Source organism: Ipomoea nil, unplaced genomic scaffold, assembly GCF_001879475.1.
Source record: "Ipomoea nil cultivar Tokyo-kokei standard unplaced genomic scaffold, Asagao_1.1 scaffold3384, whole genome shotgun sequence".
Classification (NCBI taxonomy): Eukaryota; Viridiplantae; Streptophyta; class Magnoliopsida; order Solanales; family Convolvulaceae; genus Ipomoea; species Ipomoea nil.
This window is the reverse complement of record NW_017619812.1, coordinates 685,798-713,383: the sequence shown is the minus strand read 5'-3', so window position 1 is coordinate 713,383 and position 27,586 is coordinate 685,798. Positions and strand designations below refer to the sequence as shown.

General features: G+C 39.3%; 1 protein-coding gene across 1 annotated transcript; it reads left to right on the top strand.

Annotated features, from left to right (window-relative positions):
- The first annotated feature begins 118 nt into the window (after positions 1-118).
- On the top strand, positions 119-3,523 carry LOC109170968 (30S ribosomal protein S2, chloroplastic-like). The gene is made up of 3 exons (XM_019320102.1): positions 119-314; positions 3,025-3,206; positions 3,260-3,523. The coding sequence occupies exons 1-3, from the start codon at positions 119-121 to the stop codon at positions 3,521-3,523; spliced, it is 642 nt and encodes a 213-aa protein (XP_019175647.1).
- Positions 3,524-27,586: the final 24,063 nt, after the last annotated feature.

Genomic DNA, 27,586 nt, shown 5'->3' with positions numbered 1-27,586 from the left:
TACGTCCAATCTACGATAGAGGAGAAGGTTCCTTCGGAACAAATTTTGTTTTTTGAAATTCAAAATTCCTCGTTTCTTTTTTTTTAAGAATAAAAAAGGGGGGGGGGGGGGGAGAGAAATGACAAAAATATATTGGAACATCAATTTGGAAGAGATGATGGAGGCCGGAGTTCATTTTGGTCATGGTACTCGGAAATGGAATCCTAAAATGGCCCCTTATATCTCGGCAAAGCGTAAAGGTATTCATATTACAAATCTTACTGGAACTGCTCGTTTTTTATCAGAAGCTTGTGATTTGGTTTTTGATGCAGCAAGTAGGGGAAAACAATTCTTAATTGTTGGTACCAAAAATAAAGCAGCTGATTCAGTAGCGCGGGCTTCAATAAGGGCCCGGTGTCATTATGTTAATAAAAAATGGCTTGGCGGTATGTTAACGAATTGGTTTAGATGTGTGCCAAGGTTTCAGATGGAAAGGATATACAATCTTGATCTGAATACCTTGTGTCAACCAATTTTCCGGAAATTCTGTTTCGGATAACGGATTACCAGTATAAGTGCACTTAATATGCTTTTCTCTATTCCATTCCTCGAAATCTTCAGACCATTCAGGAATTTGCAATAATAGCATACGTCCAAGATTTTTACCGATTATCAATGAAGGTAATATAAGATTTTTTCTAAGACTTGATTGGGCTATTAAAATGCAACCCCTTAACATTTGGGTAATTTCAAAAGTATCCCAGGCTTCCCCTATCTTTAATTGCTTTTTTTCCTTTACTCGGTCGTTTTTTTTTTTTTTTTTGTTTCTAGAAACCCAAGCATTGTCCAATTGATTAGGAAGAGTTTTTTCTAGTAGGATATTTATTTTTCTTTTGATCACTTTAAAAAAACTTGATAAACTCCTTGGATTGGTAAAAGATATTCTTTCTTTTCCATCACTTTGTTGTGTATCAAAAAAATATTGTGACATTTCATTTCTTATAGCTTGCTCAAGTCTATTATTTTGAATGTAGCGAAATGGGCGATACCATCGTCAATAATCAAAAAGCAATGGGCTAATGAGGCTTTTTCTTTCTTTTTCTTGTATTACACGTATTTCACTTTTTAGTACTTCGATTTTTCTTTTCGAATAACAGGTATTCGAATTTGAGTGGAATTCTTTGTCGGAATGTCCCCTTGTTCCTTTTTTTTTTTGTCTATCTTTTTTTTTTTTTTCAGATGATTCGCAAGTTTTCGTTGCTGTTCTATTTCTTCTATTTCTTGTTCTAATTTTTCCATTTCTTGTTCTATTTCTTCGTCTATTTTGTCATTTTCCTCTTCTTCATCTGTACCTTTCAAGATCAACGCGCGCTTTTCTATTTGTGAAAGGTTGCTCATTTTAGGAAGAAGAATGGGTGAGGGTATTCTGCCAAAAGAGTGGAGACTCATCATACAAAAGAGAATCACAAAGAAAAAATGAAAATAGTCAGATCGAATGATTGATCTAATAGAACGATTTTTACCTATGTGTTTTCCTACCAATTCAATACGTATGTGTTTTCCTGCCAATTCAAAAAATTCGCATACTAAAATTTGGCCAATGAACCAGGCAAGAAAAGAACTTGTTACGAATAACATCTTGTTGTTGGATCGAAACGTGTAAATGCTGACTAATCTCCTTGCCGCTGAACTTGGTAAAATGCAAGTGTTAAGAAACTGTTGTAAAATGAGATGATTTAGAAATATACAGCTGAGATTAGACATGGAATTTTGGTTAGCAAAAACGCGTTTCTGACTTTTCCAGAAGATATGGAAAAAAAGATAGAAAAACCCGAGTGCAGTTATTGTACGAGGTCTAGTCAAAGCAATATGGAAAGGTTTATAATATATTGATATGAATATGAGTCGAATTGTTAAAAACAATTTTCGTTAAAAATTTGCTCCCCGAACCTCAACGGAAAGAAAAAGCATTCTTTGCTTTGACTTTCATCCCTTCAAATTGAAATTGCATCCCTTTGTCAATTTTGAGAAACTTCATCCCTTCAATTGGAATTGCAAATTGCTTCCCGGCCAAACCATCGCCCATACTTCATCTGATGCATCTAAACTTGGCTTCTTTAAAATATGTGAGATGTGAGATTCAAACCTGTGACCTTACATATAATATTTCAAGCTTTTACCAACTTGCCTGTACAGCCTTTTAGTCATCATCTCGTTTCACTTGGTGTACTCCTTTCTTTTCATAGATGCTTGATCTTCAAGATAGCTTCATGCAAACTTCAAGTCACGTTCTTTCTTCTTCGGGATTTCTTGAGGGATTTCTTCTTAGGATGATAGTCTTCATAACTTCATACGCATACGTCTTCCTCTTCTGTTTGCCATTTTCTTTAGGCAAATTCTTGATTTTAAGCTTTATATCTTCTTCATCCATTTCCTCAACTAATGAATTTATTTTTCCCTTTCTTGGTCTATGACTCGACTAGTCTAACCAAAATAAAATTGGGGATCTACGATTTACAATATGGCATATCAAAATCTATTACAATTTATTCCTAACAATTTCCCCCCTTTTGATAATGCCATAACATATACTCAAACATTGGCTTTAAGTCTTTTAAAAGATAATTTCATTTTTGCTCAATTTTATTTTGACAAAGCCAAGATGAGTTTGACAAAAATAATTCTAGGGAAAATACTTGTGAATTAATTTAGACAAGTCTTATACGCATCCTTGATTAATTTTAATCAATTTTTATCTTTTCAATTTTGCATGCGTTTAACAACTCTTGTCTTTTTAATTCACGTACTAATACATGATAGCCAAAAAATAAACAAAAAATAAATCAAAACAGACTTAGATCAGACCAATGGAAATATTTATTCATTTTAGTCGATAGATGAAATTTTATTATAGCCAAAATCATTCCAAAATATTGATATTCAAAACATCATATTTTTGAGGAGTTCATATCTGATTACCTTCTGGGTTTCTTGACTCCCATGTCAGCTTTCAATATGTCCTTGATATGTTCTCTCATCTTGCAGATATCATTTTTGAACTTCTCACATTCAAATCTCTTGGTCACATTTCCAGCCATGTAGTGTCCAAAGGCATCTTTAATGTTGATGCCCGGAAGAACTCCGGCTTCCCACCAAATTATGCATTCTTCAAAACTTCTTTGGAGTCCCAAATTTTCACCATTATTGTTGGTGTGATCTCTAAGCTCGTACCACATCTCGGTTCGCTTTCTTTTCACTTCTTCTTCATTATTCTTGTCAGATATCCATTGAGCTTGACCAGCTTTGGGCCATCTTTTCACCATACTCGGCACATTCTCGGATGTCTAGATTTTCTGCGGTGTTACGGTTTCGTTTGAGCATTCGAACTAGCCTCGAGTTTCAGCAACTTTCGATGAGCTTGATCCAAGACTCGAATTTGCAAACTGAGCGAAACCAACTTGGGATTATTGACCACGTCCTCGGCCTCGGCCTTTTGTTTGTGCGGCGGTCAAAACTGGCTGTTGTGATTGACTTCCAAGGATGAATTCTTGTTGTTGTAAAGCCAGATGATTGAGCATTTCTTCCCCCCTTATGGCATTATCAACCAAAAAGCCAAGGGATTTGGAATCTTGTTCTTGATTGGCTTTAACAAGTTTAACACCATCATGTGTTTTGAGAGAAACATCCTGCAAAACAGACAATTTATTAGCCATAGAGGATAATTCCATTTCAAGGTGATTTATCCTTGTCTCTTGATCTTGTATGGCCTTTATTTGTCTTAAATGTCTTTCATTGTTGATCTTCTCGGTAGCTTCTCGTTCCTTCTTCATGAGTTTGATTATCTCCAATAATCCTTCGGTGAGATCTCCTTTCAAATGTCTTTCGGCTCTGTCAATCTTTGTCTGCAAAGTATTTTGATACTCCAATAACTCCTTCAAATTGGTTCGTGTGTCCTCGTAATGTTGCAAAGAGAGATGTCCTTGCTCGGTTAGAGTGTTTCCAATCTTTTGACACACAACATCACTTGATTCTGTGACTTTGGCAAACAATGAAATCAACAGATCATCTTCATCTTCTTCACGGCTTTTGCTACCTTTCATGTTCAGAGAGTGTAGACTTTTGAACAAACTTCTTCGTGAATCACCAAGAACTGGGTTTTCAAAGAGCTGCAAGTTTTCTTCTGGTGATTCGTCTTCTTCAAGATGATTTCCAAATTCTTCTTCAATAACCTCTGTTTTTTAAATAATCTCGGTATTTAAATTAGCTTCCAAAGAGGTGTTTTGAAGTGACATCATAGGGGTGTTATCGTGCACTGGCGCTTCATACAAATATTCCCCCCAATTGATTGTCTAATTTCACCATCAATTTGGTCCCTTACTTCATCCCTTGTAGGGTCCATTACATTTATATCAATATTGGTGGGGGTCACATTTGATATCAAAAGTTCAGCACAGTGAACTCTGACAGGAATAGACTCATGTGTTTCAGAGGCTGAAATTGGTGCCTCAACAAGTGTACTTCCTTCATTCGCCCTTTCTTCAAAATTTTCAAGAAAATCATTGGCTATATTAATTGAAGTATCACCTGGATGTCGATGAGTGTCAGTCAAAGATCTGTGTAGAGCAATCTGTAGTCTCATTTCATTCTCTTTTTCAAGGTTATTAGAAGGAACTGGATTGGCATCTTCTTGAGTTGCTGGTACCACTCGTTTTCCTTTACTGTTCTTCTCTTGAAGCTTCAGTCTATAAACTTGATTTGCATCCATGTTTAGTGCTTCAAGCATTGAGTCAGTCCCAAGCCATTCAAAGGCCAATTCTTCACTTTGTATCAACTCTGAATCAACTTTGGAGATAAAGGAGTGATATTTTTCAAGTTTCCATTCCTTCCATGCTTGAACTCGGCCTAATTCCTTCATCAGCTCTGGATCATCTCGGATTTGTGTTGTGTCGAACACTATGGGTTCAACAGTAGCTTCAACTATAGATTGATTTGAGATTCTCCTTTGTAAATCATTTGAAACTTGCACTTCAACTCCAACAAACTCCACTCGGGTGGTATCTTCTTCAGCTGGCATCACAGGTATGTCAACTTCATGAGTTTCAAACTCTGCCACTTCCTGAAATGGAATGAGTGCTATAGTCGAGCTTACGGTTTCTTGATCTCTGTTGCTTGGATTTCTAGAGCCCATGTGTGCACTTGCTGCAGATGGAGTTCTACTGTTCCTTTTTCGAGAGCTTTGTGGTGTGCTTATAGAACCACCTCCTTCTGATCCTTTCCTTCGATTTGATTTCTTGCCATAGTCGGGTCCAAATTTTCTAAAAAGTGTTCTGTAGATTCCAACATTTTTCTGTCTTCTAAGAGGCACATTCTTCTTTCTCAAAATTTCTCCAACAATAAGTCCATACCAACTTTATGGAGAAAGTGATTTCCTTCAAGTGGTCTGCCATGAGGTTTTGCACTGTTCACAAAGAAAAATAGGCGATTGAAGATGTACTTAGCCCAGTTGAATTTTATTCCTTGCATGATTCCGTTCATCAGACTCACGGATGTTCCAGATAGATCGTCCACACTTCCAAGTTTGTTGTCAAGAATCTTGTACATCATCTCTATAAGCATATCATACTCTGGTTTCAACACGTTTTTGGCTTGATCGAGTCATGAATTACAGGTGCTTTTGGACCACGAATTTCATTCCAGAAAGATTGAACGTCATAATGGTGAGCTTCTGGCATCAGCTCTGAGTCAGGGAATTTGAAGCACTCCTTGATGTCTTTTTCAGAAATTTGAACATCCGTTCTTCCAACTTTAGAATGAATCACGTTGTCCTTCATAGTGGCATGCAGATAGAACTCTGTCACATCTGTTTTAAAAGCTCCAGTATATTTGTAGGTGAAGAAATCGTATAGTCCACAATCCTTCAAAGCATTGAGAATTTTCTTTGCTATTTCCTTGTCGACTGCTCCAATCATGAAAAACTCCGGATTGAGTGTCATCCCATCGATCAGTTGTTGTTGAAGAATAAGTAGATTTTTGGGTTGCATGGCTTTGGTTCCAGACATGGTATTCGCCGGTGAGATTGAGAGCTTGAGAGAGAGAGAGAGAGATTTCTGATCTTGGTAGAACTGGGATTCTTGTCTGAGAGGAATACAAAGGGTTTCGTATGGTTTAAGAAGGATTTACGATGAGGTATAAATCTTAGAGAGAAATCTCAATTGAGACCTTTTAGAATAGGTGTGGTGACAAGGTACATTTAGGAGTGGAGGTGTCTTTTGATTAAGGTGTTACTAGGAAAGAGAAAGAGAGTTATCATTAGCAAACAAGGGCATTAAATGCCTCACAGTCTCTTAGGTACCCTATATACATAAGGTGTATAGAGTAAGAAGATTATGAATGGACACCTCTGATTATTCTTGAAGATTTGAGAGAGAGTTTGGATTTGGGAGGAGATTTACGAGAGAGAGGGGATCTGATTTTGTGAGAGAGGGTCAGATTTTTATGGGATTAATTATGGGTGGAAGTTTAAGAGGTATAGGTTTTGAAAGGTGAAGAGTTTTAATGGGATTGGGTTTTATGGGTAGAGGTTTAGAGGGAGGGGGTTTCAATCCAATCTGATATCTTCCTTTTTCTTCTCAAAAACACGTACACATCAGATTTAAACACATAATTTCACATAAATATAATCACATAAATTACACAAAATTTCGTAAATCTCACATGTAATTTCGAAACATATATGGAATTTTAAAATATAGCAATTAAATCACATCCATATATAAACATGCATATACATGTTAATTCCCAATTAAAATAAACACAAATTTGGAAATTAGTCAGATTTTAATTAATTACCAAAAATACACATACACATATACGGCAGTTTCTAAAACACACAAATGTAAGCACAACCAAATAAATAATCAAATATTTAGAAACTAGCCAATTATTTTAAATACCAATTAAAATAACTAATTAAAAACACTTAGCTTGGCAATTTTCACATAAGCAATCATACATAACACGTATATTATGCCATAGCTATTATTAAAACACTTAGACATGCAATTAAATCAAATAAACATAGATTTTCGAAAATAAATTGCATGGCACATAATTTCACGTTAATTTTCACATGCAATTTTCTAAATAGGCATTAAACACATTAAACTAAATTATTCATGCAATTTTCGAACAAATATATAAACGTAGATATCAAATAAAATATTTGAGCACAAGTATCAAATTTAAATCATGAGATTAAGTCCAGTGATACTTAGCTCATTTTAAGCATTCCCAATTCATGCCTTAAGGTAGAAAATCTCGTTTCGCATAAAGGCTTCGTGAGAATATCTGCAACTTGGTTCTCCGTAGGGATATACTCGATTTTTAGATTTTTCTTTTCAACATGATCCCTTATGAAATGATGTCGTATGTCGATATGTTTGGTTCTTGAGTGAAGCACCGGATTGTGAGTGATAGCGATCGCACTTGTATTGTCACAAAATATGCTAACATCGTCGCAATTCACTCCATAATGTTTCAATTGTTGCTTCATCCACAAAATTTGAGCACAACAACTTCCTGCAGCAATATATTCGGCCTCGGCGGTACTAGTTGCGATGGAATTTTGCTTTTTGCTAAACCAAGAAACAAGCCTTCCTCCCAAGAATTGACAAGTTTCGGAGGTGCTTTTTCTGTCTATTTTGCAACCTGCAAAATCCGCATCTGTAAAACCCATTAGAGAAAAATCTGTACGTTTAGGATACCACAATCCAACATTGATTGTGCCTTTCAAGTATCTTATGATTTTCTTTGTTGCGGTGAGGTGGCTTTCTTTTGGATTTGCTTGGAATCTTGCACACACTCCCACAGCATAAGAAATGTCCGGCTTTCTTGCAGTGAGGTATAGTAGTGAACCAATCATTCCTCTATACTTTGTTTGATCGACATCTTTTTCATATTCGTCCTTATCTAGCCTTATTGATGTACTCATTGGAATTTTAATCGATGATTTTCCGTCAAGGCCAAACTTCTTTATCAAGTCGCGGGTGTACTTTGCTTGATTGATGAATATTCCTTCCTTCAATTGTTTGACTTGTAAGCCCAAGAAATAATTCAATTCACCCATCATGCTCATTTCGAATTTATTCTGCATAAGCTTCGAAAATTTCTCACACAAAGAATTATTAGTGCTCCCAAAAATAATATCATCAACATATATTTGCACTAATAAAATATGATCACCATCTTGAATTCTAAAGGGAGTTTTGTCAACAAGGCCTTTGGTGAATCCACAGCTTATCAAGAACATTGACAAGGTATCATACCAAGCTCTAGGTGTTTGTTTCAACCCATACAGTGCCTTTTTAAGTTTGTAGACTTTGTCACCTTCGCCTTTTACCTCAAAACCTGGGGGTTGTTAGACATAAACTTCTTCTTCAAGTAGTCCATTCAAGAATGCGCTTTTCACGTCCATTTGATAAACGGTGAAATCTTTGTGTGCGGCATAGGCTAGGAAAATCCTTATAGCTTCGAGTCTGGCTACCGGTGCAAAGGTTTGATCAAAATCTATTCCTTCTTCTTGAGAGTATCCTTTTGCAATGAGCCTTGCTTTATTCCTAACAATCACGCCTTCTTTGTTTGCTTTGTTCCGAAAGACCCATTTATTTCATACAACATTGTGGTTCATTGGTCTTGGAACAAGTTCCCAAGCGTCATTTCTTTTGAATTGATCGAGTTCCTCTTGCATGGCGTCAATCCAACTTGGATCATTTAGAGCTTCGTCCACTTCTTTTGGTTCAATCTGAGATAGATAACATGTGAACAATGCTTCCATGGTAGATGATCTTGTTTTCACACCATCTCGAACATTTCCGATCACTAATTCTGGTGGGTGATTTTTGAGCCATCTTAAGTCTGGTTCAAATGGGTGCATGGTACTGGGTGGATTCACAAGTTGAGAAGTGATTCTAATTTCTGCTTCATTTTGTAGATTTCCAACTTCTCCAGTAATTCCATCCAAGGGCTGATTTGTAAATTCCATTTCAACTGCATCCCTGGGTTGATTTGCAATTTCAATACCAATTGCATCCCGCACTTCATTTCTTACTGGATGAGGGATGGATTTTCTAGAGAATTAATTTTCAACTCATCCATTCCCTGCAAAATATTTTCTTCACACGTATCATCACTATCACAAAAATCAATATGACACTTGTTACCATTTTGTTCAATATTTTCGCCATTTTCGTCCAAAGCATCAATATTGACGTGTGATTTTTCATCAAATACCACGTGTATGGATTCTTCAACCACCATTGTTCTTTTGTTCAAAACTCTGAAAGCTTTGCTGGTAGTCGAGTATCCTAGAAAAATTCCTTCATCTGCACGCTAATCAAAAGCTTTTAGATGCAATTTATCATTAATATGAATAAAGCACTTGCATCCAAAAATATGGAAATAACCAATATTTGGTTTTCTCCCTTTATATAACTCATATGGCGTCTTGCTATACTGCTTGTAGATCATGCTTCGATTTTGAGTGTAACAGGCAGTGTTGATAGCTTCCGCCCAATATCTTTTCGGGAGACCGACTGCACTAATCATCACTCGTGCGGCTTCTTTAGGCGTCCGGTTTCTTCTTTCGACAACACCGTTTTGTTGTGATGTTCTTGCGGTAGATAATTGATGTGATATTCCATGTGTATTGCAAAAAGCTTGTATCACATTGTTCATGAACTCGGTTCCACGATCGATTCGGATTTTTGATATTTGCAATTCTTTTTCATTTCGTAGTTGCTTCAACAGCTTTGGCAACACTTGTTCAACATCATTTTTCTTCTTGAGAAACACGGTCCAAGTGTACCTAGAAAAATCATCAACAACAACAACAAGAGTATATTTCTTACCACTTACACTTATTGGATCAACGGGTCCAAATAAGTCCATGTGTAACAAGCTTAGCGATCTTGATGTTGATTCGTGCGTCTTAGACTTGAATGATGATTTGATTTGCTTTCCGCGTTGACATGCATCACACACTTGGTCTTTCTCGAAGATAATACTTGGTAGTCCTTCAACTAGATTTATCTTTGCAAGCTGATTGATAGTCTTGAAGTTTAAATGGTTGAGCTTTCTGTGCCATTCCCAATTTGCTTCATTCGAATTTCTGGCCATTAAGCATACTGAATCCTTGCTTGTGCTCCAATCAACAACATACATGTTCTTTCGCCTTTTTCCAATGAGCACAACTTCATTTGTGAGCTCATTTTCTATTAGGCAATTATCTTTGGAAAATTCCACAAGATAGCCTTTATCACAAAACTGACTAGTGCTCAACAAATTGAATTTTAGGCCTTCCACAAATGAAACATCTTCGATCTTTAAACCATTCCTTTCAACTGTACTAACTCCTTTTGTAGTTCCATAATTTTGATTTCCTCCAAATATAACTTTTGGTCCATCGATTTTCTTGAAATTCACTAGATATGATTTATTTCTAGTCATGTGGCGTGAGCAACCACTATCGATGTACCAAACATCCTACAAAAAAAGATTAGTTGGTTTTAGGTACCCATACTTGCTTGGGTCCTTTGCTGTTAGTAATTTTTGGTAACCAAACCCACCTAGATCCTATTGAATTAAGATAAGGCAGTATGTAACCATTTGAAACACGATAATCATAATTAACTTTTGAGAACATTTTTGGCGCCTAACATTTTTATATTTAGGCACCTGGGAAGAGGATTGTTGCTTTGGTCTATAAGAAGCATTAAAACAAGATTTACACAACCCCAATCCTTTTGAGTGGAATAAAATCTTCCATCTTTATTTCTAGAAAAGCTTCCATCTTTTCTAAAAATTCTTTTTGCACTTGACTCTTTGGCATATCTTTGCTTGAAGAATTTTTGTTGCTTTGCCGAATTATTGAACTGTTTCGGCCTATCAACATTCAACTTTGCTTTCTCATGATAGCCAAGTCCTTGTCTCATTGTGCTATACTGACTTTTAACAAATTTTACCACTTGCACTTTATTGGTTAAAGGAATAGTAAGATTAGTCAGTTTCGGAGGGGTTTGAGAACATGCGGAGTCATAACCGACTCCGGTTCTATCTCCTGATGTCTTTTGCATGTCTACCATTTTATCCATAATTTTGGACGAATTAGTAAACGTAGCAATGGTAGCCCGAAGGTTATGTTCTCTAACCTCTCTAGCTTTACACTCTTCTTGAAGTTGAATATTTTCACTCTTCAAGTTACTCACTTCAAGTAACGCATCTTGCAATTTTTTATTCATCTATTCTTTTTCAAGAATTAGAATATTATTGCGCTCCTTGAGTTGAGGATGAGTGAGCATAATCTCGTGACAATCTCGCATTAGGTTGTCAATAGATTCACGAGAAAAAGAGGAACTAACGGAATTGAAAGAATTTGATGTTACCTCTTCTTCCTCTGCTCCAAGAGCCATAAAGCAATCTTCACTTGAACTCAACTCAATTGACTTACATACTAGAGCCGTGTCATCTTCCGAACTTGAACTTTCATCACTTGATGACAATCCATTCGACTCATCATTTTCATTTGGTTCATTGCTAACTAGAGCTTTTCTTTTGTCGCGCTTGAACCTTCGATCTTTGTTTTCGGATTTATTCGGTGTAGATTCAACATTTATGCCTTGATACTTGCTAACGATCGAATACGGACAATTTATTTTAAAATGTCCGGGTTTGCGGCAATTGTAGCATAAATTGTTGTTTTCTTCGACTTTTTCTTCTTGTGTCGTGCGAGAGACGAATTTTCCGCAAGCAGAATTTTTGTTGTCTCCTTTTCGCATGAACCTTTTGAACTTTTTCACAAAAAGAGAAAATTGTTCGTCAGTTATAAAATCAATATTATCTACTGACCTGGAGGTCGATGGTTGTTCGGCCATTAGAGCTGGATTTCGAATTTCATGAACTTCATCATCTTTGGCCTTCATTTCAAACTCATATGCTTTAAGATCACTAAATAGTTTGTCGGTTGACAATATTCTTAGATCTCGCATAGCCGTAACCTTCATGTCCCATGTAGATGGTAAGCCTCGTAGGATTTTGAGATTAATTTCCTTTTTGGCTAATATTTTTGCCAAGGTCATTAGTTCCTCCAAGGATTTTGATCGTTCGAGCTTCCATATCAACAATGGATTCGTTTGAGAGCATCTTGAAGTCCTCGAACTTCTTTATAGCAATAGTGAGCTTATTATCTTTCTCTTGTTCATCTCCTTCTCCGATCTTGATGAGAGTATCCCAAATTTCTTTTGCACTTGTACATTTTCGAACTTTTGGGAATATTGTATCATCAATGGCTTTGAACAGAATATCTTTGGCAATGTTGTCAAGATTGTTCCTCTTTCTATCATCCGATGTCCATTCCGGTTTCGGCTTTGGTACAAATTGTTGAGCATCCGGTGATAGAAGAAAAGCCGTATTTACTTTCAATATTTCGATCAGGCCGTTAGAGATAACTTCCCACATTTCATCATGTAAAGCTGATAGATGAACCTGCATACGAACTTTCCAATCATCACATTTATCAAGCGAGAATAATAGATTTTGAGCTAAATCTTTATTCATCTTCTCGGTGGATGCGAGAGATAAATAATTCAATTACACACATTGGGTAAGATGGATCTGCCTAGCAGTCAGAAACAAGGTTGACCCAAAGAGACAACTTGCTTTGAAACAAATTTGACTCAAATAGGCTACAGGCTAAGGTGAAAGTCTAGAGGGGGGGGGGGGTGAATAGACTTTCAAACTTTTTAGCACAATACAACAATTGCTAAGGCAACAGAGAAACCAAGACTCTTAACTAGATTGTTAGAATCCGGTGCACAGTGGAAATAATAAACGATACGGTGTGTGTGTAGATTGTGTCAAGATTATTCTCGTGAGGAGCAAGCAAGAGCAGTAATTAAAGAAAGCAGTAAAGAACAAAAGGCAATTTATAGTGGTTCGGAGGTGATGTAATCCTCTTACTCCACTTGCTCTTATCTCCAAGAGCAATTCACTATATCCACCACTTCTTGGTTCCAAGATACAATGAATTCCGTGATCTAGTGCTTTGATCACCAAACCAACACTAATCACGCCCAGTGCCACCAACACTGCTGCTTCGGGTTTCACGTCGCCGTGTTACTTTCCCAGGATTTCACGACTCCGCGTTACTTTCCCCCCGTCTTCTACACTCCCGTAGAAACGTATCCTTCCATGATCTAGTGCTTTGATCACAAAGCCCGCACTAATCACGCCCAATGTCTTCCGACACTGCTGCTTCGGATCTCACAACTCCGTGTGACAATCCAGGATTTCATAACTCCGTGTTACTTTCCTTCTTTCCCTTTTTTTGCTCCAAAACAAGTTTTGCCTTGATTCCAACTTTGAGACTCTGTAGATGATCTTCAATGGTGCGCTGAGTCTCTTGTAGTTGATGAAGATTTTAACACTCTTGGATATTTCTTTTGTAAGCTCTGTATCACTCTGAGTGTTTATCTCACAAAGAATATATCAATTTAACATCTTGAGATGGAAAGCTTTCTTTGAATTTCGTATGCTCTGTTTAGCTCTGTTCTTTGCTTTTTGTATTCTTGCTTCTTGCTATTTGCTTCTACTTCCCACTGCTTCAATCTTCATCTATTTATAGCCGGTAATGAGAATCCGTCCGTTGGAAAGAAACGTTCTCATTTTTGAATTTCATCTAGCTATCTAGCCTTTTCAGAGGATAAGATAACGTTGCAGATATGTCAGAGATTCTGTGCAAGTTGAGCTTGAGGTTTTCGCAAAAATGGCGTCCCATAAATCTTCATCTGGTGTAGATACGCCTCTTGGGGTTTTTATCTTCAAAATATAATTCCTTACTAGTATTTTTGCTTCTGCAATTGTCTGGGTTAATTTACTGTTTCCAGACTTCATCTCTTAAATTGACTTGGGAAATCTCTTCCGATCCCTTCACTTGGAAATCTCATCTCATCCCTTCCTTGATTGGAATTGCATCCCAGTCAAACTGGAAATCTCATGGAGATGTGAGATTCAAACCTGTGACCTTGCATATAATATTTCAAGCTTCTACCAACTCGTCCGTACAGCCTTTTAGTCATTATCTCGTTTCACTTGGTGTACTCCTTTCTTTTCATAGATGTTTGATCTTCAAGATAGCTTAATGCAAACTTCAAGTCACATTCTTTCTTCTTCGGGATTTCTTGAGGGATTTCTTCTTAGGATGATAGTCTTCATAACTTCATACGCATACATCTTCCTCTTCTGTTTGCCATTTTCTTTAGGCAAATTCTTGATTTTAGGCTTTATATCTTCTTCATCCATTTCCTCAACTAATGAATTTATTTTTCTCTTTCTTGGTCTGTGACTCGACTAGTCTAACCAAAATAAAATTGAGGATCTACGATTTACAATATGGCATATCAAAATCTTTTACAATTTATTCCTAACAAATATAATAATAATAGTAATAATAATAATAATAATAATAATAATAATAATAATAATAATAATAATAATAATAATAATAATAATAATAATAATAATAATAATAATAATAATGAAGTAAATCCAAGTCCCTTGATGCCTCCTTTACCGTTCAACCGAACCGTATTTCCTTTATTATTATTATTATTATTATTATTATTATTATTATTGTTGTTGTTGTTGTTGTTGTTGTTGTTGTTGTTGTTGTTATATTTTAAATAAAATCAAACGGTATTTCCAATCAGTTTTTAACAGAATCGTAGGTGTGGTTAATTACTTTAATGTTCGGTATGGTTTAGTTCGGGAAAACCGAACCGAATTGCCCACACCTAAAGTTAATTACTGAAATGATCCCTTGACTATAGAAAATTTACCAATTTGGTCCCAAGTTAACGGAAGTCTAACGGCAAAACTAACGGAAGACCAAATTGGTTAAAATTTTTAAAGTTGAGGACTTAATTTGTCAAAAAAATAGTCGAGAATCAAATTGATAATTTCACTATAGTCAAGGGACCATTTTGGTAATTAACTCTATTAAAAATGACTTATTGCTGGAGGCTTTTCGTTGGGTCTTTAAAAATAAATTATTTGCACATGTTATACGCTATATAGTATAGATTATTGCATTGATATAATAGAGAAGTGAAGAGTTGTCACTATTACAGAATTTTAAAATCATTGCAAACGCTAGACAGCTACGTGATTATGCGAGCAAATACCAATTTTGGTCCCACGAGTATTAATAAAATGACAGTTTTGGTCCACATGTTTAATTTATACCAATTTTCATCCAGGACTATTATTTTAGTACCAATTTTCATCCACAACTATTGTTTTATTGCCAAAATTCATCATGCCGGCCACCCATCCATTTAAGACATGTCGAAATTTAATTTTTTTATGGGTATTTTCATCATTTTCAACTTAAGATCCAAATTTGAGCATTAATAAAGAGATTTAAATCCTAAGTTCGATCTCAATTCACAATTCTTCTCCTCATCCTACCTTAATTTGAGGAGAAGAACTGCGAATTAGGATCGATCTTAGGGCTTAAATTCTTTTATTCATGCTCAAATTGGGATCTTAATTTGAAAAGGACAAAAATACCCTTCATAATTTCATATTTCGACATGTCTTAAATGAATGTGTGACCAACATGAGGAATTTTGACACTAATAATAGCCGTGGATGAAAATTGGTAGTAAAACAATAGTCGTGGATGAAAATTGGTAAGAAGTAAACATGTGGACCAAAACTGTCATTTTGCAAATACTCGCAGGACCAAAATTGGTATTTACTCTTGATTATGCGCGCAGGGCAAATTATACCGTGCACCAGGGCGCCCAGTGCATTGTGCGCCCTGGCCCAAAACGACGTCATTTTGTACCTTTTTCACGTGTTTGATGTTAACCCTTTAAAAAAATTCAAGTTTTGAATGTACATAATAGTATAATAGAAAACACAGAATTTTATACCTGAAAACACATTATTTTATACCTGAAAATACATAATTTTATACCTGAAAATCCCCATGTTTTGAATGTACAGAATTATATAATACAAAACACATAATTTTATACCTAAAAACACATAATTTTATAACTGAAAATTCTCATGTTTCGAATGTACATAATTATATAATAGAAAACACTTAATTTTATATCTATAAAACACAGAATTTTATAACTGGAAATTCTCATGTTTCGAATGCACATAATTATATAATAGAAAACACATAATTTTATACCTAAAAACATATAATTTTATACCTAAAAACACATAATCTTTTTTAAAAAGATAAAAATCCCCTGTTTCGAATGTACGAATTGTATACCGGAAAACACATAATTTTATAACAGAATACAAAAAGATGTCGTTTTGGGAGGCGCGGGGCACACATTGCTATGTGTTAGGAACATGTGTACTTAGATTTTGATGATACCAAAACTTGCTAGGATCGTAGACCCCTATTTTTTTAAGTTTATTTCAGAAGTTTCGCTGTTAGACGAAAGCTGTTGTAACTCAACGCATGATTCAACACACAGATCTTACGAGAGGATAGTATGTTAGGTCTACTTGATGATATGAAGACAAGAGAAGGACGAGAGACCAACTTAGACCGAAACTTGGAAGGGTCTAACTCTCGTGCAATCATCAAATGACAAGGATGGTCATTTTACTAACGAAAGGTCGAAAGATAAGGACAATCTTTCGAGTCACCTTTCCGAGACAGCAAGTCTGAGTCAGACTTGAAAAGACAATCGTTAGTAAGTGAAGCATGAAGAATGTTGTCTTTGTCTCCAGATGGGCAATCATCCTAGACAAAAGGTGTCCTTGGAATGATATTCACAAAAACCAAGGAGCATTAAATTATTGGTACCTTCTTGTAAGAGAAAAAGGACAAAAAGCCATGTTGCTTTTTATCATCAACGGCTACACAATACAGTTGAATTAAATGCTCCATGCCCACTGGTTTTTGCACGCTAGGTAATAGGTTCGAAGTTTTCATCTCCCTCTAACAAATGAATTTCTTCTCACGTATAAATACCTCTCTTCACCATTGAAGAAGTTGCTGGTTGTTCAACAGATTTTATCCTTAGAAAAGCTCTTTAAACAAGATCATTCATAAGATTTTCTTAACCAGCGTGTTGTGTTTGTGAAGTTTTCAAGAGGCTCATCCTAAATCTACACTTCACAAACCTGAAGAAGTCTTGCATCTTTTCTCACGTGAAGATTCATCCAGCCAACAAGACAAGACTTTAACCTGTTGGAGAAACACCACATCTTATTTTCCAACACTCAACTCTAAGGAAGAAGTTGATAGAGGCATAGTAATTAAACTCGAGGAGTTCAAAAAACCTACCAAGTAGCTGTCGACTTAGTGATCAAGGAAGCTAGCTTGAAGTAGTTTGTACTAGGAGTGATAGTGCAAACCCTTTCACAAGTTGTGAAAGAAGAGTGGAGTAGGCTTCGTTAATAGCCGAACCACTATAAAAATCTCTCTCTCTATCTCTCTTTACTTTCGTACATCTATCTATCTATCATTACATGCATATCGACCATATCGTAATCCTTCACAACAAAACTATGCAAAGTTCATTTTAAAACAAGTATATATCTTCCGTTGTGCATAACCCCGAAAAGAGTTATCCTTCAAAAAATTGAGTGAGGTTGATTGGTTTTGGTTTACCATTATCCCCAAAAGCAAAAATCGATCCATTAGATTGGATGCATGATTGAATGAGTCAAGAACATTTTGCAGATGTTGCTCCCTTAACTCTCTTTTTGTGTGTTGCTCCTTATGGAGATGAACTTGCTTCTCAAGCTGATTTTTCACGATGGCTAGCTTAATGTTCTCTATTCGAACGCGTCTTAGCTCATCATAACTGATCTGTAACACCCCGTGTTACGGCCTTCAATCCTGAATTAATTATTTAATTAATTCCGTTAATAATAATTAAAAAGGATTTAATTTGGTTAGGGTCCCCTTTAATTAATTAATGTGGTCCACCATGGATCGTGGACCCTTGCCTAAACTAGAGTGTTAAGCCTATTAGGAATAAAGAGAGTAAACCTTTTACTAGTCAGATTCTAATTAGGAATCCTAGACCTATATATCTGTTAGGAATAAAGAAAGTAGGTCTTTACTACTCAGATTCTGATTAGGATTCCTGATTCTATAAGTAAGGGATTAGAAAGCAATTAGAACCCTTACCACCCATAGTTATATTACACGAAAATATTCCCAAGAGATTCCCCACCACCAAGCTTAGGGAGATCAATCAGAGGGAAATCTTAGAGAAGAACCTTAATAGCCAAGGGAGGATTAATTAAGGCTAAGAGGTAACCCATGTCTCGACAAAACCTATTTTCCTCGCTATATCTTATTCATTGGCTCCTTTAATATATGTTTCTGTGTTTGAGTCTTGATAGAGCCTTGCCTAGGGTTTATATGGTGTTTATGTGATAATCTTGATGTTTATGTGTTGATCTTGATGTTTATGTGTTGATCTTGATGCTTATGTGATAATCTTGATGTTCTTGATACTATGATTAATTATATGAACGATCTTATATTTTGATTATGTCTAGAGCCCTAGGATTATAACGTGGATTTCGTATTATGATATTCTTGGTATATTTGGGTGGGATTTTGCATGATCGGGTGTTGAGTCTAGCCTAGGACTTGTGTTATTTTTTGATGTTCTTGCGATTTCAGATGTCCTTGGATCGTTATGTGTTTACGTTAAGTCTTGGCATGTAAACACATGGTTTCGGGTTCCACAAGGGACGTTAAGTCTTGGCATGTAAACACATGGTTTCGGGTTCCACAAGGGATCCCAGAATTGCTCCATCTCAACTAAAAGCCTAAGCTAATAGTTGGATTGCACATTAATGGTTATATGCTCAACATGCACCTCACGTGTGCGGTGGGTTCCAAGCAACACGTTGACCGTAGTCGCTTATGGGGTGAGGTAGAGATTCGAACCCATAACCTTTGGTCTGGCTCTGATACCAAATTGAAGCATATGCTCCATCTCAACTAAAAGCCTAAGCTAATAGTTGGATTGCACATTAATGGTTATATGCTCAACAAGGACCAAAAGTTGCCTGTGTAGCAGTGGAGGGTAGGTGGGGGGACTGACCACCCGCCACCTACCCGCTGCCCGCAATACTATTCCAGCAGGCAGCCGGGGGCGGTTGTCTGCCCGCCGGCCACCCGCTGGAATAGTAACCGGCCGCCGGCCCCGCTGAAATCCCAGCGTGGTTCGTGGTATTTTTCCCCGTTTGATGTTTCCTCGTGTTTTGTTGTGTCCCGTTGTACCCTGTTTGTCGTGTATGAGTCTTGTTTGGTGTTTTAGGCATCGTTCTAGGATTTGATGTGTGATTCATGTCATTGTTGTTGTGTCATGCTTGTTATGTGATTATGTGTTGATTGATTGGATGATGATGAGTATTGTGGTCATTGCGCAATGACCAGTGTGACTGATGATGATAATGATGATGGTGAGATTGTGATTGGTGGAAAATAAACTGTTGGCGGTTGGCACCACTTGTGCCCGGTCATTGTACTAAAGGTACAGGTCATAGCGGTGCGGATCATTGAATGGCACTGCGGCACCATCTCATATATTGGTGGTTGAAAGGTGGGTTCGTCGGTGGGGGCATGTAGTTGCCCGGAGGCATAAGGGGTGAGGATATAAGGGTGGCCTGGAGGTATAGGTTGGAACTGATATAATGACGGAGGGGAGTTATACGGTTGGAACTTGGTACAAGGTTGGAGGATGATTTGTGTGCTTTGTTGACTACTTGCTAATTGATTTTATTGAATGCCTTAGTTATTTGCATGCTTATCTTCCTGATATGTCTTGCATTGCATGGTTAGGGTGTCTATTAGTTCTTATGATTATTCTTTGATATTGAGTCTGTTAATATGCCTTGAGTCTTGATCTTGGATTTAAACTAGAGTCTCGTAAGTATATATATGTATTCCAGTTTCAAAATGAGTTTCTTATATCTACCTATATTTTACTTAACGCGTTGGAATGGGTTACCAGCATTATTCGTTGACGGTTGTTATGCCGAATGTTTTTCAGGGACAGTGAGTAGCTTTGGAGTGCGCTAGTGGATTCGTGGACTTAGTTAAGATAGTTCTAGCCTGGATGAGATGGCCTGTAACACCCTATGTTACAGCCCCTAACCCGGACTAATTATTTAATTGTCTACCATTAAAAGAGAATTGAATTCCCTTAATTAATTAAGAATGATCCACCATGGATCATGGACCCTTATCCCTAAACCAAACCCTTAGTCCTATGAGGAATAGAATAAGTAAATCCCTACCATTCAGACCCCAGTTAGGACTCTTAGATATATATATATAAGGACATAGGAGGCACCTAGAATTCACACCACACAAGAATTCCCCTATCACCAAACATAGGAGAAATCACGAAGAGGAGATCTTAGAGAAAGAACCTTAATAGCCAAGGATTCTAATTAAGGCTAAGAGGTAACCCATGTCTCAACAAAACCTATTTTCCTTGCTATAATCTTCTTCATTGGCTCCTTTGATATATGATTCTGTGCTCGAGTCTCGATAAAGCTTTTCTTGAGATTGATAAGATGATAATGAGATAATCTTGATGTTTATGGGATGATTCTTGATGTTTATGTGTCGATCTTGATGCTTATGTGATAATCTTGATGTTCGTGATTCTAAGATAAATTATATAAACGATCTTATGTATTAATTATGACTAGAGCCCTAGGGTAAAAACGCGGATTTCGTATTGTGTTATTCTTGGTATGTTTGGGTGGGATTTTTCATGATCGGGTATTGAGTCTTGGTATGTTTAGGAGTCGTGCTAGGATGTATTTGATGTGATTCTCGGTTTTATTCCATTACTTGATTACGTGGTGTCGTCGTTTGTGTTTAAATGTGTTTGGACATGGTTTCAGGTTCCACGAGGGATCCCGGGACCGAATTATTATATAAGAGTCAGTGGGGGGTAGGTGGGGACAATGGTACCCGCCACCAACCCGCTGCCCCATGAGGACCGTCTGGCAGCGGGCAGCCGGCAGGCAGGCGACTGCCTGCTGGGCACCCGCTGCCTCGTGATGTGCCGCCAGCGGGTGGACCTCCACCCGTTGGAATTCCAGTGTGAAACGTGGTGGTTTTCCCTGTTTGTGTTTCCCTGTGTCCCGTGGTGTCCCATTGGACCCCGTTTGTCGTGCCTGAGTCTAGTTTGATGTTTCGGGTACCGTTCGTAGGATAAGAGAGTCTTGTATATTGCATGCTAGTCGAATTGGTATCCCATTGGCCTAGGAAAAAGGTGCATGAACCCCTTAGGCGTATCTCTTGTAATGTGGTTGACCGCGCATAGGTTATATATGTATGATTTCCCCCTCCTTATATGTCAATGTGGGTTGCATGTGCTTGGCTATGTGTTATTTGTGCATGATTCCCCAATTGGTTGCGATCAATTGGCAATACAGGCAGTTGGATGGGTTGAGAACCATCGGCTGTAAACCCGGCCGGTTGCGATTGGACGGGTATATAAATATATATAGGGTTGCGGTCCATAATCTCGTTGCGATCAGATATACATACTATTCGGGTTGCGGTCCACCGTTTGGTTGCGATCAAACGTTATAAATGAGCTGCGGTTCATCGATTGGTTGCGATCAATCTCCTTGTGCTGCAGTACAGGCAGGGTGCTTCGGGGCCATGGCAGAGCTATATGCGCTGGCGCTTCGTGTATGGGCGTGTTAAGGGTCCTGCGGCACCACCAAATGTGTTTACGTGTTGAGATAATGATTGAATACTGATATGAATGATGTGAAATAGTCTTGTGACCTTAGGGTGTATGATAGTATCTTTATATGCGTTACTATATCTGCTGAATGTGCCTACCCTTACTTGTTGAGTCTATTCTCGGTTTTAAATTAGAGTTTCTTAAGTATATATCTATTCCGGCTTCAAAAATGGTTTTCCTTATATATATATATATACATATATATATATATATATATATATATATATATATATATATATATATATATATATATATATATATATATATATATATATATATATATATATATATATATATATATATATATATACCTATATTGTATTTTAACGCGTTAGAGTGGGTTACCAGCATTATTCGCTGAACAGATATATTTGTCTTTCAGGCACAGATGAGTAGCTCCAGAGCGCGCTAGTCGGACCCGTGGCTTAGCTAGTTTAGTTCCTGATTGGCCTGCGTGCCATGATGATGTACTTGATATTGATTTGAGGATTTATGATGTTTAGATAGTTTAGCCTGTGCATCTAAGTTCTCAGGCTCAGATGTGGCATAGCACCCCAATACTTATGTTTAGTTTTGCTCTGTTTCGGGATTTAATGATAATATTGCGTTTATTTCATAAGCATTCAAAGTTTAAACTTTTAGGGGTGTTACAGTTGGTATCAGAGCCTAAGTTTGACCCTAGGATAAGACTCTTAAGACAAGACTTTAGGACAGTAAGCTTGAACTCTAGGTATCTAGGTACATAGGATTCAGGAAACCTAGGATGCGCGGTGAGATTGTGGGTCACCTATCATTACATGCCTAACCCCCTCTCACTCTATCCTGTGCTTAATTTAAAGATTCCCCCTACCCTTATCGCATCAAGGTAATGATGCAACCCACTAGCTTAAACATTACAAATAATATTGGCCCTGTAGACCATCAGGATGGCACCAACAAGGAGACAATCAAAGACACCGGAACTGGCCCAAGATTGCCCGAACACTAAGCAACACCATCCTCCATAACAATAACCACTGCTGGAAATTTACAATTTTCCGACCACTTCTCCGACCACCTAAAAGTATGGTCGCAAACTATTGTTTTTTTTTTCTTTTTTCGTCAAGCACTTGAGTGGTCGGAAATTTCCGACCGCTTCTCAGAGCGGTCGGAACTTTCTGACGACTTCCAAAAGGTGGTCGATAAGCTATTCGGATTTTTTCTAGCCGACTTCCAAAGAATTAGCAGCCACCTTCTGTGATCGGAAATATCCGACCACTCTAATAATTAGAATATTAATTTCATTAATTAAATTCTAACCGAATGCAATTACAAAATATATAAAGTATAAGTTAACGAGAGTTCTCCTAACAGACAGAGAAGCTCAAGTCAACCTATCCTAAGCCACAAAATAAAACCATATAATATAAATAAATAACCCTGACTAATACACCCCCTCAAGCACAAGGTTGGTGCGAGACAACATTGAGCTTGTCACGGAGTTGCGCGAACCGTGGCCCTGCCAGCGGTTTGGTGAAGATGTCTGCAAGCTGGTCTTTAGTTGATACAAAATTGACGACGAAGTCTCCCGAGGCAACCTTGTCCCGAACAAAGTGGAAGTCAATCTCAACATGCTTTGTCCGTGCATGAAAGACCGGGTTTGCACACAAATATGTCGCACCTAGGTTGTCACACCACAAAGTGACTGGATGAGACGAATGCAGCCCAAGCTCCTTCAGCAGAGAGACGACCCAAGTTACTTCCGCGGACACATCGGCTAGGGCTTTGTACTCTGCCTCGGTGGAGGAGCGTGCCACCGTGCGCTGCTTCCTGGATAGCCATGAAATTAGGTTGGTCCCGAGGAACACAGCATAACCGCTTGTGCTCTTCCGGTCAACCGGACAACCTGCCCAATCGGAGTCTGAGAATGCCTGGATAGTCGTGGACGCGGACGGAGAGATACGCAAGCCATAGTCTAGAGTGCCTTTGATATAACGCAACACTCTTTTAGCCAAACCCCAATGATTGTCTGTTGGCGCATGCATAAACTGGCACAAACGATTTACCGAGTAGGACAAGTCTGGCCTCGTAATCGTTAAATACTGGAGTGCCCCTACAATGCGTCTGTACTGAGTGGGGTTGTCGAAGGGAGCGGCATCTGAAGACACTGATACTGTGACAGCAGCTGGAGTGGTGAGCGGCTTACAGTCGAGCATCCCGGCACGATTAAGTAGATCTGTCATGTACCGTCTCTGGGATAAAATCATTCCGCCAGCTGCTGATATGGTCTCGATCCCTAAAAAGAAGCCCGGTTTACCAAGATCTCGAATCTTGAAAGCCGAGGCAAGTCGGTGTAGCAAGGTGTGCATCAATGTCTCGTCGTTGCCCATCATGATGATATCATCTACATAGACAAGTAGATATACCCGAGATGCAGCGGCAGTGTAGTGAAATAAAGAGACATCCGTTTTCGACGCTTTGAACCCTGCAAGAATCAAGAAGTCATGTAATCTCTTAAACCAGGCCCTTGGGGCCTGTTTTAGCCCGTATAGTGAGCGCTGCAAGTGACACACATGGCCCGGGTGTGTCGGATCTTCATATCCTGGTGGCTGTTTCATGTAGACTGTCTCAGCCAGATGCCCATTTAGAAAGGCGTTATGGACATCTAACTGACGCATCGTCCAACTGGAGGAGATAGCAAGAGAAAACAGCAGCCGAACTGTGGTCGGCTTTACCACCGGGCTGTAGGTGTCAAAAAAGTCCTCGCCGGCTACCTGGTTGAAGCCTTTGGCCACCAAGCGTGCCTTATAGCGCTCAACTGTACCGTCTGCCCTGCGTTTGGTGCGGAACACCCACTTACAGCCAATGATGTTCATGTGTGGGGTCGGTGGCACTAAACGCCAGGTGCTGTTGTGTAGCAAGGCGTTGAACTCCTGATCCATGGCGTCACGCCATTCGGGATGCCCTACAGCCTGGGAATAACACGTAGGATCAGTAGTTACAGTAAGTGCCTGAAAGGACTCATCCGTGCCCCTAGTCTGATGTCGAAGACGCATAGTGTGGCCTCGTTCTTGAGGTTCAGTGCGCTGCCGTTTAGCCCTATGCCGTGGTGGCCGGGTGATGGCTAACGGCCCAGGCTCAAAGGCTAACGGCATAGGTTCAGACTCTGAGACCCCCGGTGGGACATGCGGGCGTGGGGCCAGCTGAGCCAGCCTCGGGATTATGGGCCCAGAGGCCCACGATGTAGACTCCGGAGTAGCAGACGGGGCGGGGGTCCCAAGGCAAAAAGGGAACACCGTCTCGTCAAACCGGACATGACGACAGATATAAACTTTCCCCGTTGTGCGATCCATGCATCGATATCCCCTAAAGGACGGGAGGTATCCAAGGAAGACACAGGGTGCTGAGCGATATTCTATCTTATGGCGATTGTAGGGCCGTAGATAAGGATAGCACAGGCACCCGAAAACTCTAAGAAACGTGTATGGTGGTGACACTTTATGAAGAATAGAGTAGGGACTTTCATAGTTTAGTACGGGAGTTGGTAGATAATTAATTAGACACGTTGCGGTTTCAAACGCAAAGTCCCAATATTCCATTGGGACGGACCCTTCGGCGAGTAAAGCAAGGCCCGTTTCGACTATATGTCTGTTACGGCGCTCAACTCGTCCGTTCTGTTCATGTGTGTATGCACACGACTTTCGATGATTAATACCCAGTGTTTGGAAACGTGTGGTTAACTTTTGATATTCACCCCCCAGATCTGATTGTATATTTTTGATAGAGCGCGAGAATTGTCGCTCTACCATCACACGGAACAATTCAAAAGTTTTATATACATCTGATTTTACCCGTAACGGATAAAACCAGCAAAAACGGGAATGGTCGTCTACAAACAGAAGAAAATAGCGATGACCAGTACTTGACACTACAGGAGCTGGGCCCCATACATCCGTGAATATTAAGTCTAACACATTTGTACTAGTATGCGTTACATTATCTAATTTGAACCGACATGATTTGCCAAGATGACACGACTCGCACGATTTTATTGATTTCTTGTTATTGGAAGAAACTGGACAATTCTTTAGGATCCTATCTTGGACAACACCATGCGGATGTCCTAGTCTGCGGTGCCATATTTCAGGAGTGGCCCGGGAACTGACAAAGGCAATGTGGGTGTGAGAGAGCGGAAGCTTGTACAATCCCCCGGAGGTTGGCCCTTTAAGCAGAGTGACCCTGGTTTTGGAATCCTTCACAACAAAAAAATCACTGTGAAATTCAAAATAAACTCGGTTTTCTTTTGTAAATTTGTTAACCGATAATAATGGGACGGATAAAGTGGGGACATGTAACACATTAGACAAACTAAGAATTTTGGACTCGGAAGGAATCGATGCATGCCCGACGCGAGAGATAGTCAAACCTGCGCCGTTCCCGACTCGTAGGACATCGGGCCCGGTGTATTCATCTGAGCGCGTCAACATGCTCGCATCTGGAGTGGCGTGGGCGGTGGCGCCTGTGTCCGGGAACCAGCCATCCGAGGAGACTGCCGATGGCGTCACGGGAGGCTCGCCGGCGGTAGCTACATGTGCTTCAGCCGGTGGTTGTGTGGTGTATCGTTTATAACAATACACTGCCGTATGTCCCTGAGCACGGCAAATTTGGCATTTTGGAGTCCCGCGCCCGTTTCGATTGCCTCTGCCCCGATTATTCCGTCCATTGCCGCCGCGTCCTCCACGCCACTGCTGACCATTACCGGACTGCCCGCCGGGCGGTCCTCGGCCTCGCCCAATATGCATGGCAGTCGGCCCTGCAGTGTTGTCACCCCCAGCGCCGAAATCGTCGGAGATGATAAACTCCTGGGCTTGGAGGAAATCTGCCAATTGCGGGAGGGAAACAGCAGCGGTGGTGGCAGTCAAAGAAGCTGCCATAATCCTCAAATCTTGCCGCAATCCACGCATCACATATAACATCTGCTCGGAGGAGGAGAGTGGTCTCCCAGCTTGAGCTAATGCCTCCGCGATCACCTCGGCACGGCCGAGATATTCTGCTGTCGACGAACCGCCCTGCCTCAACGACTGAAATTGTCCAAGGAGGCTTAGACAACGCGCCTGTGTGGAAGAGCCCAAAGCCGTGTTGATCGACGTCCATAACGCCGCGGCAGTCTCTCGTCCGATCGCTAGGTGGAGCACCTCATCGGTCATAGAAGAGATCAACATCGAGAGGATGGATTGATCTTGAAGAATCCATGCCTTGTAGGCTGGATTGGGAGAGACGCCGGACGCCGGCGTGGCACCTGAGCCGGAGTCGCCAGCCGCGGTCGCGGCAGTTGTGGCCGGAGGACATGGCGTAGAGCCATCAACGTAGCCCAGCAGGTCTTGGCCTCTTAGGAATGGAATTAGTTGAGTCCTCCAAAACAGGAAATTCCTGCTGTTGAGCTTGATGGAGACGTGATGATGCGCGCCGGAAAGTTGGTTGGACGTCGCCGGCGAAGGTGTGGCACCGGCAGAAATCGTTCGCTCGGACGATTGCGACATGGCTTCGGGAGGAAAAACGTTGCGATGCGAATTGGGTGGGTAAGGTAGAGAGATAAGCGAAGAGATCGTTACCTATCTGATACCAAATTAGAATATTAATTTCATTAATTAAATTCTAACCGAATGCAATTACAAAATATATAAAGTATAAGTTAACGAGAGTTCTCCTAACAGACAGAGAAGCTCAAGTCAACCTATCCTAAGCCACAAAATAAAACCATATAATATAAATAAATAACCCTGACTAATACTAAT

Excerpts from the sequence above, each read along its gene's own strand:
- LOC109170968 (XM_019320102.1), top strand. The coding sequence starts at position 119 with ATGACAAAAATATATTGGAACATCAATTTGGAAGAGATGATGGAGGCC. Across the intron at positions 315-3,024 it reads TTTGGTTTTTGATGCAGCAA|ATATCATTTTTGAACTTCTC; the intron begins GTAGGGGAAAAC and ends CTCATCTTGCAG. Across the intron at positions 3,207-3,259 it reads TTGGTGTGATCTCTAAGCTC|ATATCCATTGAGCTTGACCA; the intron begins GTACCACATCTC and ends TATTCTTGTCAG.